At 44.0% G+C, this 17,387-nt stretch overlaps 1 protein-coding gene across 1 annotated transcript in view; it reads right to left on the bottom strand.

The window, feature by feature from the left end:
• LOC121002029 (protein kinase C and casein kinase substrate in neurons protein 1-like) overlaps positions 1-17,387 on the bottom strand; it is a 103,928-nt gene that overhangs the window by 4,358 nt on the left and 82,183 nt on the right. The window contains exons 8-9 of the mRNA XM_040433327.1: positions 14,140-14,234; positions 10,926-11,020 (exon numbers count right to left, since the gene is read on the bottom strand). Coding sequence (XP_040289261.1) covers positions 10,926-11,020; positions 14,140-14,234 — 190 coding nt within the window. The remainder of the gene's footprint in view (positions 1-10,925; positions 11,021-14,139; positions 14,235-17,387) is intronic.

The raw sequence follows: 17,387 nt of genomic DNA, 5'->3' as shown, positions 1-17,387 counted from the left end.
GTCACAACAATAGACAGTTCAGTTTTCCTGTCCTCCGGATGGGAGATCCTGAGGATCCTTACCGAGTTTACATCCCAGGGGCTGGGGAGGTCCAGGTCCGTGCACCGCAATGGACGCATCCCGGGCAGTGTAAGTCTCCTGGGGGAGCAACTGCCAAAGACTGCTTCCCTCCTGCACCCTCCTGGCCTCTGGAGGGATCGCTGTGGCCGTGTTCAGGCGGTCGCTGGTCCTGGGCAGGGGTGCGGCGGTGGCTGAGGGCAGCTCGGCCCTTCTCAAAGATGGCGGCCGGAGCTGCCGGTGGCCACTGCGCATGCGCGGACCGCGCTACTTCCGGTGACTTCACGAACCTGGAAGTACCGGGATTAGGCGCTGAATTTAAAAAGTCAGACAGGAGGAAGCTGAGGCGCGCTACAAATGCGGCAGCAGGAGGGGACAGCCAACCTACAAGAAAAGAATCCGAACAGAAGATGTCAGAACCTGTGGATTCGGGTCGCGCCGACCCCAGTGAACCCTTGAGGCCTTCTAGTCCGGTACTGGTCCTGAGGAGTGGGGGACAACCGCTAGGGTAGGATCCATCCGTATTTTCCCCTAATTTATTGGCGGTTTGTGTTATTGTTTACTGCAAATTTCCCAAGGTTCCTAAAAAGGCATCAGGGAAGTCCAAGCACAAGGAGTTTGGGGGGGATGCAGGGTCCCGTTACCTTCCTCCTATGCCAAACCTCTTTGCCAGTCATGCATTGGAAAATTGGTTATGGAGGAATTGCAGAGCCTGTCCAAATCTATTAAGGCTTTGGTCAAATCTGAGGTCAGATCTTCAATAAAGGCATTAAGACATTCGCATCGCAAATCCCCAGTTAAACAATCCGCAGCCTGGGAATCTGACTCAGATCTGTCCGACGTTAAAGTTATAGAATCAGGGGAGCTCTCCTATGACTTCTCTTTCTCTGACCAAGATGCGGCAGGAAAGTGCTTTTTTCCCCTGGAAGACGTGGAACCCCTGTTGAAAGCTGTTAAGTCCACGATGCAGCTAGAGGACATAAAAGAACCCAAATCCTTGGTGGATCAAGCCTTTGAAGGTTTAGGACCCAGATGTCATAGAGCGTTCCCTGTTCACAAGAATATTGAGGCTCTGATCAAAAAAGAATGGAAGAACCCCGATAGGAAATTTTTCATACCTAATTCAGTTAAACGTAAATATCCATTTGAAGATTCAATTACCAGCGTCTGGGACAAAGCCCCTTTAGTAGGTGTGGCAAAAAGAGCGGATCTCCCCTTTGAGGATCTGGGGGGCCTGAATGACCCGCTAGACAAAAAAGCAGACGTGTACCTCAGGAGAGCTTGGGAAAGTGCGTCCACCAGCCTCAGACCCGCTATTGCAGCCTCATGGGTTTCTAGATCCCTAAAACTCTGGTTGGGCCAATTGGAATCCCATATTGGGGATAAAACCCCTAGGGAGGATTTATTAGCTTCCCTCCTGACTTTCCACAAAGCAGCAGACTTTCTGGCCGACGCCTCCACAGATGTTGTCCGATTTTCCGCTAGGGCTGCCGCCCTTTCCAATGCTGCCAGGCGTACAGTTTGGTTAAGACCCTGGAGGGGATATCAAGGGTCTAAAGCCCGCCTTTGTTCCCTCCCTTGCGAAAGTCTTAGACTGTTTGGGTCTTCTCTAGATGATATTCTGGAGAAGGCCTCAGACAATAAAAAGAGGTTTCCTACTCCACAGAAAAGACCTTTTTTAGGAGGGCGCCAATCAGGGTTTAAAAATCAAAAAAGTAAACTGAGGTCCAGGGGAAAGAGAAAAAGATTTCCCAGAAAGTCGGGAGGTTTTTTCTTTAAATCCAGTGATAATAAAGGAAAGGATAAGTCCCAAAGATGCCAGAAGCCAGGTAGGGGGAAGACTTGCTTATTTCCTGCCGGCCTGGAGCACAATCTAAAAAAATTGTTGGATTCTGAATGCAATAAAAAGTGGGTTCCAGCTAGAATTCCAGTCCTTACTGGCAGATTTTTTTGTTCGGACCGTCTGTCCCCAAAACAGAGAAAAAAGAGATTCAGGATGGAGACAATAAAATCCACAGTGAATCTCCTTTCCCAGGGGTGTTGGATGGCGACCTTGGATTTTCGAGGACGCTCATTACCACGTACCTATACATGCGAAATCCCGGAAATTTCTACGTGCAGCAGTTTGGGAAAAAGGGGAATGGTGGCATCTCCAATACAAGGCTCTCCCCTTTGGAGTTTCTCAAGCCCCAAGGGTCTTCACCAAGATCGTGGCAGAGGTCGCTGCATTTCTGAGAACATCTCTCTAGTACCATATTTGGACGACTTTCAGATTTTTTCCCATTCAGAAGAACAACTCAGGAAAGACATTTTATTTGTATGCAACACTCTACAGGGTCTGGGGTGGAAAATAAACTGGAAAAAGTCATGTCTAACCCCTTCTCAGAGCGGTGTATTTTTGGGAATACAGTTAAACTCCAGACTTCAGAGAAGCTTCCTTCCTCCAGACAAGGTGGCCAAGACAATAGAGGTGATGAGGGATCTCTTCCTATCCTACGAAGTGTTCTTTAAGGGAGGCTATGGCAGTTCTAGGTCGAATGACGTCGGCCATTCCAGTAGTTCCCTATGCACAATTCCATTCTCGAGAGCTGCAGACCGACATCTTGTACAAATGGGACGGGTCTCAGGAATCACTAGAATTTCCATCCGTCCTCAATAGCAAGAGCGTCTTTGATATGGTGGATGTCCCCAGATCATCTGTCGATAGAGAACCCATGGGTTTATCAAACACAGACCATTATAACGACAGACGCCAGTCCCTGGGAATGGGGCGTACATTCAGACAACACATGTTGGCAGGGGAGATGGGATCTAACGACCAGAAGACAGTCTTCCAATTTCAAGGAGTTGAAGGCAGTTCAGATGGCCCTATCCAGAGCCCTGCCCCATCTAAGAAACCAAAAGTTGCTCCTTTACTCCACGGTTTCTTACATAAATCGTCAGGGGGGCACAAGAGTCCTGTCTCTCCTCCTCCTCTGCCAAGATATTTTCAGGGTAGCAGAGGACAGAAGCCTCTTTCTTTTAGCAGTCCACCTGAAAGGGAAAGACAATTCCATAGTAGACTTTCTGAGCCAGGTAGACTTAAGACAGGGGGAGTGGTGTCTGAACCACGAGTCCTTTTCTCAGATAGTCCAGGTATTTGGGGTCCCCTTGATAGACCTTTTCGCATCCCGTTCCAACAGGAAAACAGATTTTTTTTTTTCTCTCAACCATCTAGACTACCCGACAGCGGTGGATGCTCTGGCTCAGGATTGGAGCCAGGAGGATGGCTATGCCTTCCCTCCCTTTTGTCTTATCCCGCAGGTGTTTGTAACAGATCTCCTAGCACCCCGACCGGGTACCTCTGTCAATAGATGCTCCTAGTGCTTCCCGAGGACTCCAAGCACTCCACTTGACACCATAAGCACTGCAGACCCCACGAACCGCCGAAGCTTGGTTGAGGTCTCGCCGTCTCCTACCCACCCTGGACCTACGACAAGGCTCCAGGTGCCAGTGGGTGAACCTCTCCTAAATCCAGAGAGCAGGAACAGCTCTTACAAGAGCTAATAGTATAGCCAGGGGAGTATAGCAAATCTTCAGCGTATAGCAATCCCCAGTGTCGATCAGTTACCCAAACACCAGCCTCAACATGATGAAGGGTAAAACAGGAACTCTTTATTTGAACACACAAGCATTGATTTATACACATTTTCCAACAAGGTTACCACCCACAGGGTTTTGTAAAAACAGCCAATACACTCAAACACTCCCACACAAAATCCTCCCCTCTGCCCGTGATCCAATTACCTCACTCTGGGTTGATGCAATCATCACAGGCAGGAGAATACACAATGTCTTCTGTCCTGGAGACAACCGAGACGTAATTCAATTATCTCTCAGGACAAAGGACATCGCCAATACACACAGAGAGACAATGGAACAGACCTCACTACTCCGCGTATACAATGTCCCACCCTTTTCAATACACATAGTCATTTAACATCCCAAAATGGCACGAATTAGACCAGGGGTTCAAGTTAGTACAAGTCCTTTGTGAACAAAGGAATCCTGGCTGATGAGAGGGCCCATAATCCTGGGGCAAGAGGCTGGTAGCCAGGCCCCTCCAAAACCCAGTGGCGAGGTTGGTTTCGCCACAGTGTTGAACAAGGTAGCACGGGAAAGAGCATCCATAGTCCTAGTAGCCCCATATTGGCCCAGGAGGGCTTGGTTTTCAGCTCTCCAGAGGTTAGCCTTCCTCCCTCCCTTTCCTCTGCCACCAAGGGAGGATCTTCTCTTTCAGGGTCCCTTATTCCATCCCGACCCGGATACTCTAAAGTTGACAGCATGGAGGTTGAAAGGAACATCTGGCTAGACAGGGGCCTGTCAGACAAAGTGGTGTCCACCCTACTTAAGAGCAGGAAAGAATCCACGGCCAATAAATACCTGAAAGTCTGGGTTTTTTTTCCACCTTCCTGGGTTTCACTCCTGACCCCCTTAAGGAGCCTGAAATACCTAGGATTCTAGAGTTTCTACAAGCGGGCTTAGAAAAGAAGCTTAAGGCTTCCACCTTAAAAATCCAGGTGGCAGCACTGAGTTATTTTTTTGACTGCAGGTTAGCCGATCACCCCTGGGTGAAGAGATTTTTGAATGCTGCCTCCAGAGCTCATCCCTCGTTGCGGCCCCTTACTCCTCCGTGGGACCTTAATTCAGTCCTTACGGCCCTTTCCCAGCATCCTTTTGAGCCATTACAGGATTTATCCTTGGAGATCCTTTCCTGTAAACTGGCCTTTCTAATAGCCATCACCTCGGCAAGAAGGGTCTCAGAGATCCAGGCTTTTTCTGCCTTCCAACCATATACTTCCATTTTGGACGATAAAGTGATCATTAGAGCCATTCCCTCCTTCCGTCCTAAAGTAGTTTCCAATTTTCATATGAATCAGGACATAGTCCTTCCCTCCTTCTGTCCAAATCCGGCCAACCAGTTGGAAAGGAAATTCCACTGTCTAGACGTCAGGAGGTATTTAATCTTCTATCTGGAATCTACCGCTCCCTGCAGAGTGGACAAAAATCTTTTCATTCAATATCAGGGTAGACTGAAAGGCTGCAAGGTTTCCCAGGGAATCTTAGCCAAGTGGGTTAAAAAAGCCATCCTCTTGTCCTATGCTTCCCTCGGGCTTCCTCCTCCGGAGGGATTCGGGGCTCATTCCACCAGGTCAGTAGCCACCTCCTGGGCAGAGAGGGCTAAAGCCTCCCTTAGTCAGATTTGTAGGGCTGCGACATGGAGCACCCCTCATACCTTTTACAAGCATTATAGGCTTAATCTCAATGAGGACGCGGCCTTCGGGAGGAAGGTTCTTCAGGCCGTTGTCCCTCCCTAAAATTTGATTTATATTTTATTCTCGCATGGGGGAGGGGAAAACAATAATTGCTTACCGGTAATTGTTTTTCTCGATACCCATGACGGCACCCCTAAAATTTCCCTCCCTAAAAAAAACAATTTGTTTTCTAGATATGAATATACACTGCTCAAAAAAATAAAGGGAACACTTAAACAACACAATGTAACTCCAAGTCAATCACACTTCTGTGAAATCAAACTGTCCACTTAGGAAGCAACAGTGAGTGACAATCAATTTCACATGCTGTTGTGCAAATGGGATAGACAACAGGTGGAAATTATAGGCAATTAGCAAGACACCCCCAATAAAGGAGTGGTTCTGCAGGTGGTGACCACAGACCACTTCTCAGTTCCTATGCTTCCTGGCTGATGTTTTGGTCACTTTTGAATGCTGGCGGTGCTTTCACTCTAGTGGTAGCATGAGACGGAGTCTACAACCCACACAAGTGGCTCAGGTAGTGCAGCTTATCCAGGATGGCACATCAATGCGAGCTGTGGCGAGAAGGTTTGCTGTGTCTGTCAGAGTAGTGTCCAGAGCATGGAGGCGCTACCAGGAGACAGGCCAGTACATCAGGAGACGTGGAGGAGGCCGTAGGAGGGCAACATCCCAGCAGCAGGACCGCTACCTCCGCCTTTGTGCAAGGAGGAACAGGAGGAGCACTGCCAGAGCCCTGCAAAATGACCTCCAGCAGGCCACAAATGTGCATGTGTCTGCTCAAACGGTCAGAAACAGACTCCATGAGGGTGAGATGAGGGCCCGACGTCCACAGGTGGGGGTTGTGCTTACAGCCCAACACCGTGCAGGACGTTTGGCATTTGCCAGAGAACACCAAGATTGGCAAATTCGCCACTGGCGCCCTGTGCTCTTCACAGATGAAAGCAGGTTCACACTGAGCACATGTGACAGACGTGACAGAGTCTTGAGACGCGGGTGAGAACGTTCTGCTGTCTGCAACATCCTCCAGCATGACCGGTTTGGCATTTGTTAAATTGGTGCAAAATGATGTGGATAAATTGTTGCAACAATGTAAACAAGGAAAGTTACATGTACATTATAATTTACCTGTGGAGGAGAAACATGCCCTTGACTCCTTATTAAAGGAGAAATCCTTAATACTAAAACCTGCAGATAAGGGGGGGGGGGGGCATCGTTATCTTAGACAAAGAATATTACGTTAGTGAAATTTTACAACAATTACAGGATAGTAGTACTTATAAAATACTAAATAGTGATCCAGTCTACCATATCAAAGAAATTTTACAGTGAGTGGTAGATAAAGCCAAAGAGAATGGAGTGGTGGACGCCAAATTGGGGGACTTTCTTATAAATCAACATCCGATTACCCCGGTGTTTTATACTCTACCAAAAGTGCATAAGTCCCTAATTAATCTACCAGGTCGCCCGATAGTGGCGTCCACCGACTCCATACTTTCAAATCCAGCTATTTTTTTGGAGAGGGTATTAACCCCTCTAACTAAATTAGCACCATCGTATATTCGAGATACTGGCCACTTTCTATCTGAAATTAGCTCTCTCCAGGTGGATGAAGGCTGCATATTCGTCACTTTAGATGTGTGCAGTCTTTGTACATCTATTATTCATGAAAAAGGAATCAATGCAGTCGCGGGTCTCTTAGGCACAAGCACATACAAAAAGGCAGAAAAGGATTTTTTTCTGGAACTTTTGAAAATAGTTCTTGAGCAAAATTTGTTTCAAGATTCTTTTTACCAGCAGTGCCATGGGACCGCGATGGGATCGAACGTCGCGCCGCCATACGCAAATACATATATGCCTTCTTTTGAGTGTCAATTCGTTTACTCTAGCCCTCTATATCATCAACATTGTATATTTTGGCGTCGATTCATCGACGATATTTTTTGCGTATGGCGAGGCGACGTCCGATCCCTAATGGAATTTACCACGTATTTAAATTCCATCTGGGATGAACTTAAATTCACTGTACACCATAGTTCTGATAAAATTTCCTTTTTGGATACCTGGGTGACTAGGGACAAAGAAGGTAAGATACAGACGGATTTATTTGTGAAATCAACTGATAGGAACAGTTTGCTGTCCTTTTCAAGTAGTCACCCAGCAACCATCAAGGAATTTATCCCATATTCACAATACCAGAGGGTTAGACGGATCGTTAGTGATAGGGATATGTGTCAAACAAGATTAGACGATATGACCAATAAATTTAGAGAGCGAGGCTACCCCCCTGATCTACTTAAAATACAGCGTAATAAAGCTGAGACTACACCACCGGATAGAACTAAGAAAGAAACAAGGATCCCCTTAGTGATTAAATACCATCCCTGGTCCCAGCGCCTGAGGACAATTGTCAATCAACATTGGCACATATTATCCAAGTCCTATCCACAGATAGGAGAGTTCCAGAGGCCACCCATGATATGCTATAAACGGGCAGAAAATATTAGGGATAAAATAGTCCGGGCAGATGTGGGAAGTAATAAAATATAAAGAGGACAGAGTTTTTTTATCTACACCTAGACGGGGCACTTTTCCTTGTTTAAATTGTGTCAATTGTTCCAGCGTTATAAAGGGTTCATGTTTTTCCCACCCTCACTCAGGTGAAAATATTCCAATAAGGGGCACGTTCACCTGTGATAGTAGATTTGTGGTTTACATTCTTAAATGTCCATGTGGATTATTATATGTGGGGGAAACCTCGATGAGAATGAAGGACAGACTAAGTAAACACAAATCTACTATCCGCAAACAGAATTTATTACTTCCAATACCCCTTCATTCTCATGATAAAAAACATAATATCTCGCAGTTGAGGTATCAGATCATTGAAGGTGTATCATTACCCCGTCGAGGGGGTGATAGAAATAAATTGTTATTGAAAAGAGAGGCTTACTGGATCCATCGTCTTCAGACAATGGAGCCCAGGGGCCTCAATCGTGAGTACAATGTGTCCTGCTTCCTATAAGGCATTCGGCCTTATGCAATCTGATAAATATATTTCTTTCTTTCTTCAGCGTGATTAATCACTGCCAAAATGGACTATTTGACTGAAAATCTTTGCCAGTACAGAGTGGATTTTGCGAATTTTTTAGCGAATTTTCTATTGCAAATTTTTCATTGCGAATTTCTCATTGCGATTATTTGATATGCGAATTTTTATTTAATGAGGGAGGCGGAGCTCCTCTGATGATGTCAGTTTCTTAGTGTTTCATTTATGTATAAATAGCTGGAGTGTAAGATGTTTCATTGCAGTCTGATGAAAGCACACTTGTGCTGAAACGAGTCACTATGCCACTTGAATATGTGACTGAATAAATCTACATACTGATCTACATCTGCGAAGTGCTGGTCTTCTTCTTTGAAACGTTTGTCTGGACGCCATTCCACGGACACGTGCACCGCGAATTCAAGAAGGTAGTGCCGCCCTGCTTTTACTAGAATCGGTTTGGCATTGGGTCAGTAATGGTGTGGGGTGGCATTTCTTTGGAGGGCCGCACAGCCCTCCATGTGCTCGCCAGAGGTAGCCTGACTGCCATTAGGTGCCAAGATGAGATCCTCAGACCCCTTGTGAGACCATATGCTGGTGCGGTTGGCCCTGGGTTCCTCCTAATGCAAGACAATGCTAGACCTCATGTGGCTGGAGTGTGTCAGCAGTTCCTGCAAGACGAAGGCATTGATGCTATGGACTGGCCCGCCCGTTCCCCAGACCTGAATCCAATTGAGCACATCTGGGACATCATGTCTCGCTCTATCCATCAACGTCACGTTGCACCACAGACTGTCCAGGAGTTGGCAGATGCTTTAGTCCAGGTCTGGGAGGAGATCCCTCAGGAGACCGTCCGCCACCTCATCAGGAGCATGCACAGGCGTTGTAGGGAGGTCATACAGGCACGTGGAGGCCACACACACTACTGAGCCTCATTTTGACTTGTTTTAAGGACATTACATCAAAGTTGGATCAGCCTGTAGTGTGTTTTTCCACTTTCATTTTGAGTGTGACTCCAAATCCAGACCTCCATGGGTTGAAAAATTTGAATTCCATTTTTAAATTTTTGTGTGATTTAGTTGTCAGCACATTCAACTATGTAAAGAACAAAGTATTTCAGAAGAATATTTAATTAATTCAGATCTAGGATGTGTTATTTTTGTGTTCCCTTTATTTTTTTGAGCAGTGTATATATATCTCTTGTCAAAATCTTTTATTGCTTTGGTGGTGTTGGCACATTCCGGAGACCGGTAATCACAATCACTGAGGTGTGGTGGGGGTGTGAACATTTTTATATCCTCAGGTTTCCTGTCCCGGATGGGAGGTCCTCCTCGCATGGGTGCCGTCATGGGTATCGAGAAAAACAATTACCGGTAAGCAATTATTGTTTTTCCACCTGCACTGTGAATGTTTACATGGTGTGTTCAATAAAAACATGGTAACATTTAATTCTTTGTGTGTTATTAGTTTAAGCAGACTGTGATCGTCTATTGTTATGACTTACAGTAGATGAAGATCAGATCACATATTATGACCAATTTGTACAGAAATCCATATCAGCCAAAGGGTTCACATACTTTTTCTTGCAACTGTATATCCTTGTCCTGTAGGACTTGCTTATATGACAATATCAATGTCAATATTCAATTTTTTTTTTACCTCTTTACCTTTTTTGGTTTTTAGCTAAATAAAATATGGACAGGACACCAGACCTCAGATACATTAGTATCTGGCCCACTGTGACCCAATCTTTCACTTTCACACCTCCCAACCATCCAGCTTTTAGCCGGATTGCCTAGAAAAATAGTTCCACATGGAGACTCTAAGATTGGCAATTTTCAGTTTGGTGGGTGCTCCTGGGCAGATCAGAGTCAGGGCTTTAAGTGTCTGGCAGATGGGGATTCAGATGTTTTTATAGGAAGTGGTTAAGACAATACAATATGGATATCATTTTAAAGGGGTTGGACACTTTCTGGTTACAATAAACTAGTGTGTTTGTAAGATTACTATAATGCGCTTTCTAATATAGTATAGTGTTTATATTCTATGCTATTTTCTATATTTCCTAAGGTATGTCCCCTAGTGGGCCAAGTCTTTTGTGCTGTCCACAAGGCGGTCTTGTCCATAAAATGGCTGCTGTTTGAGGGTCATGTGACTAGGCAAAAATAACTCTAGACACAACACACTGCCTCCTCCATTCAGATACATCGCACCTGCCATCTGCTGTTGGGAGTTTAGTGCAGGTGCAGTGTATGAGAATAGAGAAGGCTGAGTGAAGTGTCTGGTCACATGACCCACCATCAGCGACCATCTTATGGACAGGACCTCATTGTGGGTGGCACAGATGATTTGCCCAACATGGGCACATGGCTTATGGAATATATCAAATGGCACAGAATATCAACAAATGCTATATTAGTAAGTGTTATATAGTTATCTTACAAACACATTGGTCACAAGTACCCAGAAAGTGGCCAACCCCTTTAAGTTATAAGGTGAAAAGTCCTTACCTGCTTTAAAACTGAGCTCATCAGACTCCTGTCCAGAATAATCATAGACGGCTCGTACCCGCACTCCAGGGACATTTACTGGTGGTTTATTCATACTGTAAAACAGATAAAAGGACTTAAAAAAGGAAGCCTCTCTTGACGTGATGGGTCCTCCAGGAAAAGGTGCTCGCCACCACTCTGGTGGATGAGGAGAAGACTCTCCCTTAGTTACCTCATGATTCCCTAATAGGGTATTTGAATATGGTATTTCTAAGGCTGGCACTATGTTGTGCTTTTTCATAAGTGTATAAAACATTTATCTAAATATCCTAGTTATAGTGGATTTGATTATATATAACTATAGGAGGCCATCTTGCATATGTATGTAATTTAAAGATGGCCGAGAGAAGTTCATGGAAAGGTCACTGTTAATAAGATTTCTTCTCATGGATGTACCAGTCTGAAAAGAGGCCCTCTTGTCTCCTTATGGATTTATTACAGGAGATAAGGCTGCTCTCTAGATGCAGCTGGTGCTAATTACCTCTACAGTTTGGTATTTATTAATGAGGCAGAAAATCTGTGATATCTATATACGCTGATAATCAACCTTAGTTTTGTATAAGAAAATCAATAAGACATATGTTGATGACATAAGGATAGAAAAGAGTAGGGGTGGCACCAGCGCAGTGAGGTCAGAGGCCAGACGAAGAGCGAATTTGCGCGAAACGGCCGTCGCTGCTTTTATGTCCGTGCATCTTGCTGATATGCTCCTGCCTGTCGTTTTTATTCATGAAGAATAAAGGACTACATTTCATTTCAGCAGTGGTGAGTGCCACCCTTTTTCACATTTTTCCTCTCCATTTATTCAATAAGACATATGTATTGTTTTATATTGTTACGTCTTATTAAGGACATTTATGTATTTTCTATTGTATATATAGTCTTAGGAACGCATATATTCCTATTATATGATGAATACAGTTTGGGTATGGACTTTGTTAATGAGTATCTGTAAAGAGGTGGTGTTTTTACTCACAATCAATTAACCGTTGGTATAGCAGAGGAGGCACAGATATCTCTGTGAGAGAACAAGCTCATCATTTTATTATCTATAACATGAATTTAGGAGTGTGAGAAACATTCAAAGGCGCATCTAGAAGTCTGTCCTTAATTGGTAAGAAGTGTCAGAATTAATCCCTCTAGTTTTAATTTAGGTTCTAGATGTCAAATATATAGAATGCAAGATGAAGTCAGACTTGCGTAGTTAACTCTTTATAGTATGATGCTAATAGCTTATACAACAGTGCCACCTAGGTATGAGTAGGTGACATTATAACAGGAGCAGAAGTGCATTCTGGGTGATGTAGTGACATCACCACCCTTATCACATGTACACGCCTATCCGACAGTGATCTGGAAGTTCCAAACTAGGAAGGTGTGTCTAACTGATAAGTTTGTGGATAATAACCCCCATAGAGGAGGTAGAAAAAAAAGGATCCCAAAGGAACAAAGAAAAGATGCCGGGAAGAAAATCCCAATTATCAGAAAAACTCTTGAGAGCTGACTTCCACTAGACTCTGCTCTCTGATTTTATGTTGCGTAGTGTTGATAAATTGATTCACTTGATATCTAGCCAAAATCCCCATTTTGTGTGGATATAGTGTTAAGGTAACATAGTAACATAGTACATAAGGCCGAAAATGACATTTGTCCATCCAGTTCGGCCTGTTACATCAAGGTGCTACATCAATGTTGGCGCTGTTCAGTTACGATGCATATAACTGAATAAAAGATCTAATACTGATACCACAAGAAAACTTCTCTGTTGGGAATCTTTATATTCCCTAGTCTGATATCAAGCCGATAATTTATAAGCTTTATTGCAATACTACCAATACTATCAAAGATTGGTCATAGTTTTGGAAGAGCAAGGGCTCGTGTCTGTCATTTTCTTTATTTAATTTTTATGCATAATCAATTGATGGTATATATCTCATAATTGTGAGCAAAATTGCATAAATATAGAGGGCTGGTAGATTTGTGTTAGCACCATCTATGGGCGGATTTTGGGTACTACATTTTACTATCATTGGTTTTATATTTATTGTTATTGATTGTATATTAATTATTGTATAATAAATAATTTATATTTTTGCATAGATGCTTGTACCTTGTTTTACTGATTGCACAATATAATTAAATAACCGATCAAACTCTTTTTGCATATGTCCACCTCGAGGATCAACTGCCTTTGAAATTTTTTCTTTGATCCTTTCTTTTATATAAAGCCTTTTGCTTTATATCCCCGACAACTACAAAGGTACTTTGCCCATGACACACGTCACACAGCCAAAGATCGTAGCGTTGCAATACTAGCCTACTGTAATCACTGCACAATGGAAGTGAACAGAGTGTAACAACTTACTAGTTGCCATCTCCGACAGTGGTTGTGGCAATTGGTGAGTCTCAATGCGACCCCATTCACTCAATGCGACATGCAACGTGTATCGTGTTTAGAGTCCCCATTGGATCCCAAGCTTAAATTAGGCAATGTCATTTGTTCCTTCTATCCCTTTGAACAGTGGTCAGTATGTAATAATGCAGAAGATGCTGCACAGAGCAATAAATACTTTTGTGGGAAAAGATACTGTATAGTTTGATATGTATTTTTTTACTCTCTGCCCACTGTGGGTTTATGACTCCGGAGCGTTGGCTCAGTCAGTTAGTGACAGCTATAGATTCATGATTATGTGTCTATAGATTAGTGAATGGTGCCTTCCTCCAGACTTAGGTTATCCAATGTCCACAGACTAATTTATATTTTTGTGCATGTTCATAAATAAACTTTCATATTAAAGGGGTTGTCGCAGGAAAAATATTCAACATTTTTCAAAGCAACATCTGGATCTGAATACTTTTGTAATTGGATGCAATTAAAAATGTTGCATAGCCTCTGTTATTTACTGAAATCTATCTGTATAGCGCCTCCTGCTGTTTGCTCTTTTTCAAAAATTTTTGTCCAGCTCACTGAGGTTGACATACATTCTCAGTTCCATCCTTCAAAGATATATTAGGAAATTGTGGTGGATGTTAACTTAATAGCCCCTATTTATAGAAAATCAGGTTTTAAAAAGGCGTGTTTTATGAATATTTGGTAGTGTGTATAGAGCACAGTGGCATGTTCAGACCAATATAATATTTCAGGATTCATTTTTTGCAGCGTATATAATCTCACCTGCTTTCGGTGGGCGTCACACTATATAACTTCACTTTTTCCTCTTTCACTTTCTTCTTTTTTACTATCTGTTGTTCAGCATCCGGATCCCACTCCTGCAGATGAAGATTGAAAGTGAAATCAACACATTCCTCTAAAGCAGGGGTGGGGAACCTCCTGCCTGCGGGATCATTTCATGTGGACCCCGAATCCCTGCCCCACTGCCAGAGCATATAGTGCAAATGCTACTGACCACTTCCATTATGGAAGTGGTCATTAGCATGCGGGAGGGACGGGAAGGTGAGAACAATGCTACGCTGGCTGTACTCAACTTCCCTGGTCTTCTTCCCGATCTGTGTCCTGACATGTACAGCGACAGGACGTAGTGCACGTAGGTGCGCACTATGACCTAACACCGTGCGCTGTCAGGTCACAGTACAGCGCGGAGGGAAGAAGACCAGGGAGGGTGAGTGATTCTGCCAAGTGGCAGCGCCTTCCGGAGCTGGAGTGTTAAGTTTATTTTTTATTTTTTTAAACATCTGGTCTGAGGTCTCACTGGGGTCCAATCTGAAGATAGTGCAGGCTGGGGGGTCTGATTGGAGGCTCGGGGGGGGGGGGGGCTTATTGAGGCTGATAGAGGCTGGGGGGAGCTGATGGGGGTCTGATCGGAGGCTGATGTAGGCTGGGGAGTCTGATGGGAGGCTGATCTGAGGCTAATGAAGGCTGGGGAGGGTCTGATGGGGTCTGATCTGAGGCTGGAGGGGTCTGATGGGGGTGTGACCTGAGGCTTATGTATTTGCGAAGGCAGAGGCATAGAGAGTGGAAGCTTGGTGAACCCCTCTCTGAACCCCCTGGGATGAGCTTGGCTGCCATTAATGCCAAATAAAGAACTAAATATATAACATTCTCAACTTAAAAATTTTACTGCTATATTTGGCCAAAATGGCGCCTCTACTATATGTAATATACATAGTGCCAATTTGTGCTGCAAGAATACAGTGCTCTGGATTTTTTTTAAATTAAAGCGCAATTTCTGTAACTTACCCCTAAGTCAATTATATGTTTGACCAAATATAGCACTCAAATTTTTAAGTTGAGAATTTTGTATGGCCCCCCGAACGACCCCTTCTCTAAAGAAAACAACATACTTTGCTGAAGGTTCATTTACTTTCCTGTTGTAGAGTGAACGGGAGGTGGTAACTGCTATGGGTCACACAAAATATTGTCACTTTCTTTAAAGTGTTTTTCCATAGGTGTGTATGTCTGTGAGGGGTTCAACAAAACTGCCATATCTTTTGTTACCTTTCTTGCAGTTCTGTCTAGCTAGCTACTTCCTGTCTTTCTGATATCATCATTGAATTCTTCTTGATTTTCAGACGGTTTAAAACAAAGAAACCTTGTTACCACAGGAAAGATGTAGAGGTGATAGTCTAGCAAGAAGTAGCACCATTGCCGCGTCAGCAAAAACAGCAGTTAAACTGCATTGTAAATACATATTGTTTTATAGCACTTTTGCTACTGTTTTTTTTCTAGGTGTTAGTGCAAGGAAATGCTCCTTCAACCAAGGCTGTCAACCAGATTATTTTTTTTCATTTGGACAACTTATCAAAAATCATGGACAGATAATATTTTTTACAGACACACTGGAAAACCATAATGGATGATAAAGATCAAGTGGTATCTGTCTACAGCTAGAATTCAGATATGAGCACATTGGCAGCATCTGATGGCAAATATTAAATGAGGAAAATTACAATGATAACCTATATAATCTCCTTCCAGAATTCATGGATATATTAGGGCTCTTTCACACTTGCGTTCTTTTCTTCCGGCATAGAGTTCCGTCGTCGGGGCTCTATGCTGGAAGAATCCTGATCAGGATTATCCTAATGCATTCTGAATGGAGAGAAATCCGTTCAGAATGCATCAGGATGTCTTCAGTTCCGGAACGGAACGTTTTTTGGCCGGAGAAAATACTGCAGCATGCTGCACTTTTTGCTCCGGCCAAAAATCCGGAACACTTGCCGCAATGCCGGATCCGGAATTAATGCCCATTGAAAGGCATTGATCCGGATCCGGCCTTAAGCTAAACGTCGTTTCGGCGCATTGCCGGAGCCGACATTTAGCTTTTTCTGAATGGTTACCATGGCTGCCGGGACGCTAAAGTCCTGGCAGCCATGGTAAAGTGTAGCGGGGAGCGGGGGAGCAGCATACTTACCGTCCGTGCGGCTCCCCGGGCGCTCCAGAGTGACGTCAGGGCGCCCCAAGCGCATGGATCATGTGATCACATGGATCACGTCATCCATGCGCATGGGGCGCTCTGACGTCATTCTGGAGCGCCCCGGGAGCCGCACGGACTGTAAGTATACCGCTCCCCCGCTCCCCGCTCCTACTATGGCAACCAGGACTTTAATAGCGTCCTGGGTGCCATAGTAACACTGAAAGCATTTTGAAGACGGATCCGTCTTCAAATGCTTTCAGTACACTTGCGTTTTTCAGGATCCAGAGTGTAATTCCGGCAAGTGGAGTACATGCCGGATCCGGACAACGCAAGTGTGAAAGAGGCCTTACATTGTTTTACAGACAGTGGAGGACTGTACAACTGCTTCTTTGGTACCACATGCACAAATTGCTAAACTAATTGATTACCATATACTGTATGTTAGCACTTATCTCAGAACCTTGCGGTGCTAGCAGTGATTATTTGATCCTGTACTTTTGATTAAGAATCAGTCAGCAGCATGTGATAGGGCAGGAGGAGCTGAGCAGATTGATATATACTGTAGTTTTTTGGAAAAAATATTAAAAAGAATCAGTAAAACTTGTTTTAGAGATGGGCGAATTATTCAAAAACTTGATTCAGCTTCTTCGACGAATTTTACGAAAAAAATTTGCTTTGCGACAAATTACTTTGTCACGAAGTGCATGTCTTTGTAAGTAGTGGGTGCAATGACAGGGAGCGGTAATTGCACGGCCCCCCTCATTGTACCCCTCAGATGCCGAGTTCGTACACGATTGAAGCATCTGAAATAAATAACAGAGTGTAAAATTTAATTAAAAAAATAATAAAAATCATACTTACCTCCATTACTATTACCTCATTCATTTGCTCGCGACGGGCCGTCCGCCACCATCTTGCTTGAAGATCTGGCGCAAAATCTTGTACCTGCCGGCGTGGTGACGTCATACATCACCGCTCTTGGGATTTCATGTCAGGTCTTCAAGCAAGATGGAGGTGGCTCGCCCGTCATGATCAAATGGACGAGGTA

This window comes from Bufo bufo, chromosome 1 (genome assembly GCF_905171765.1).
Source record: "Bufo bufo chromosome 1, aBufBuf1.1, whole genome shotgun sequence".
In the NCBI taxonomy this organism is placed as follows: Eukaryota; Metazoa; Chordata; class Amphibia; order Anura; family Bufonidae; genus Bufo; species Bufo bufo.
The sequence above is the reverse complement of the archived record's forward strand: the minus strand, read 5'-3'. Positions and strand labels throughout refer to the sequence as shown.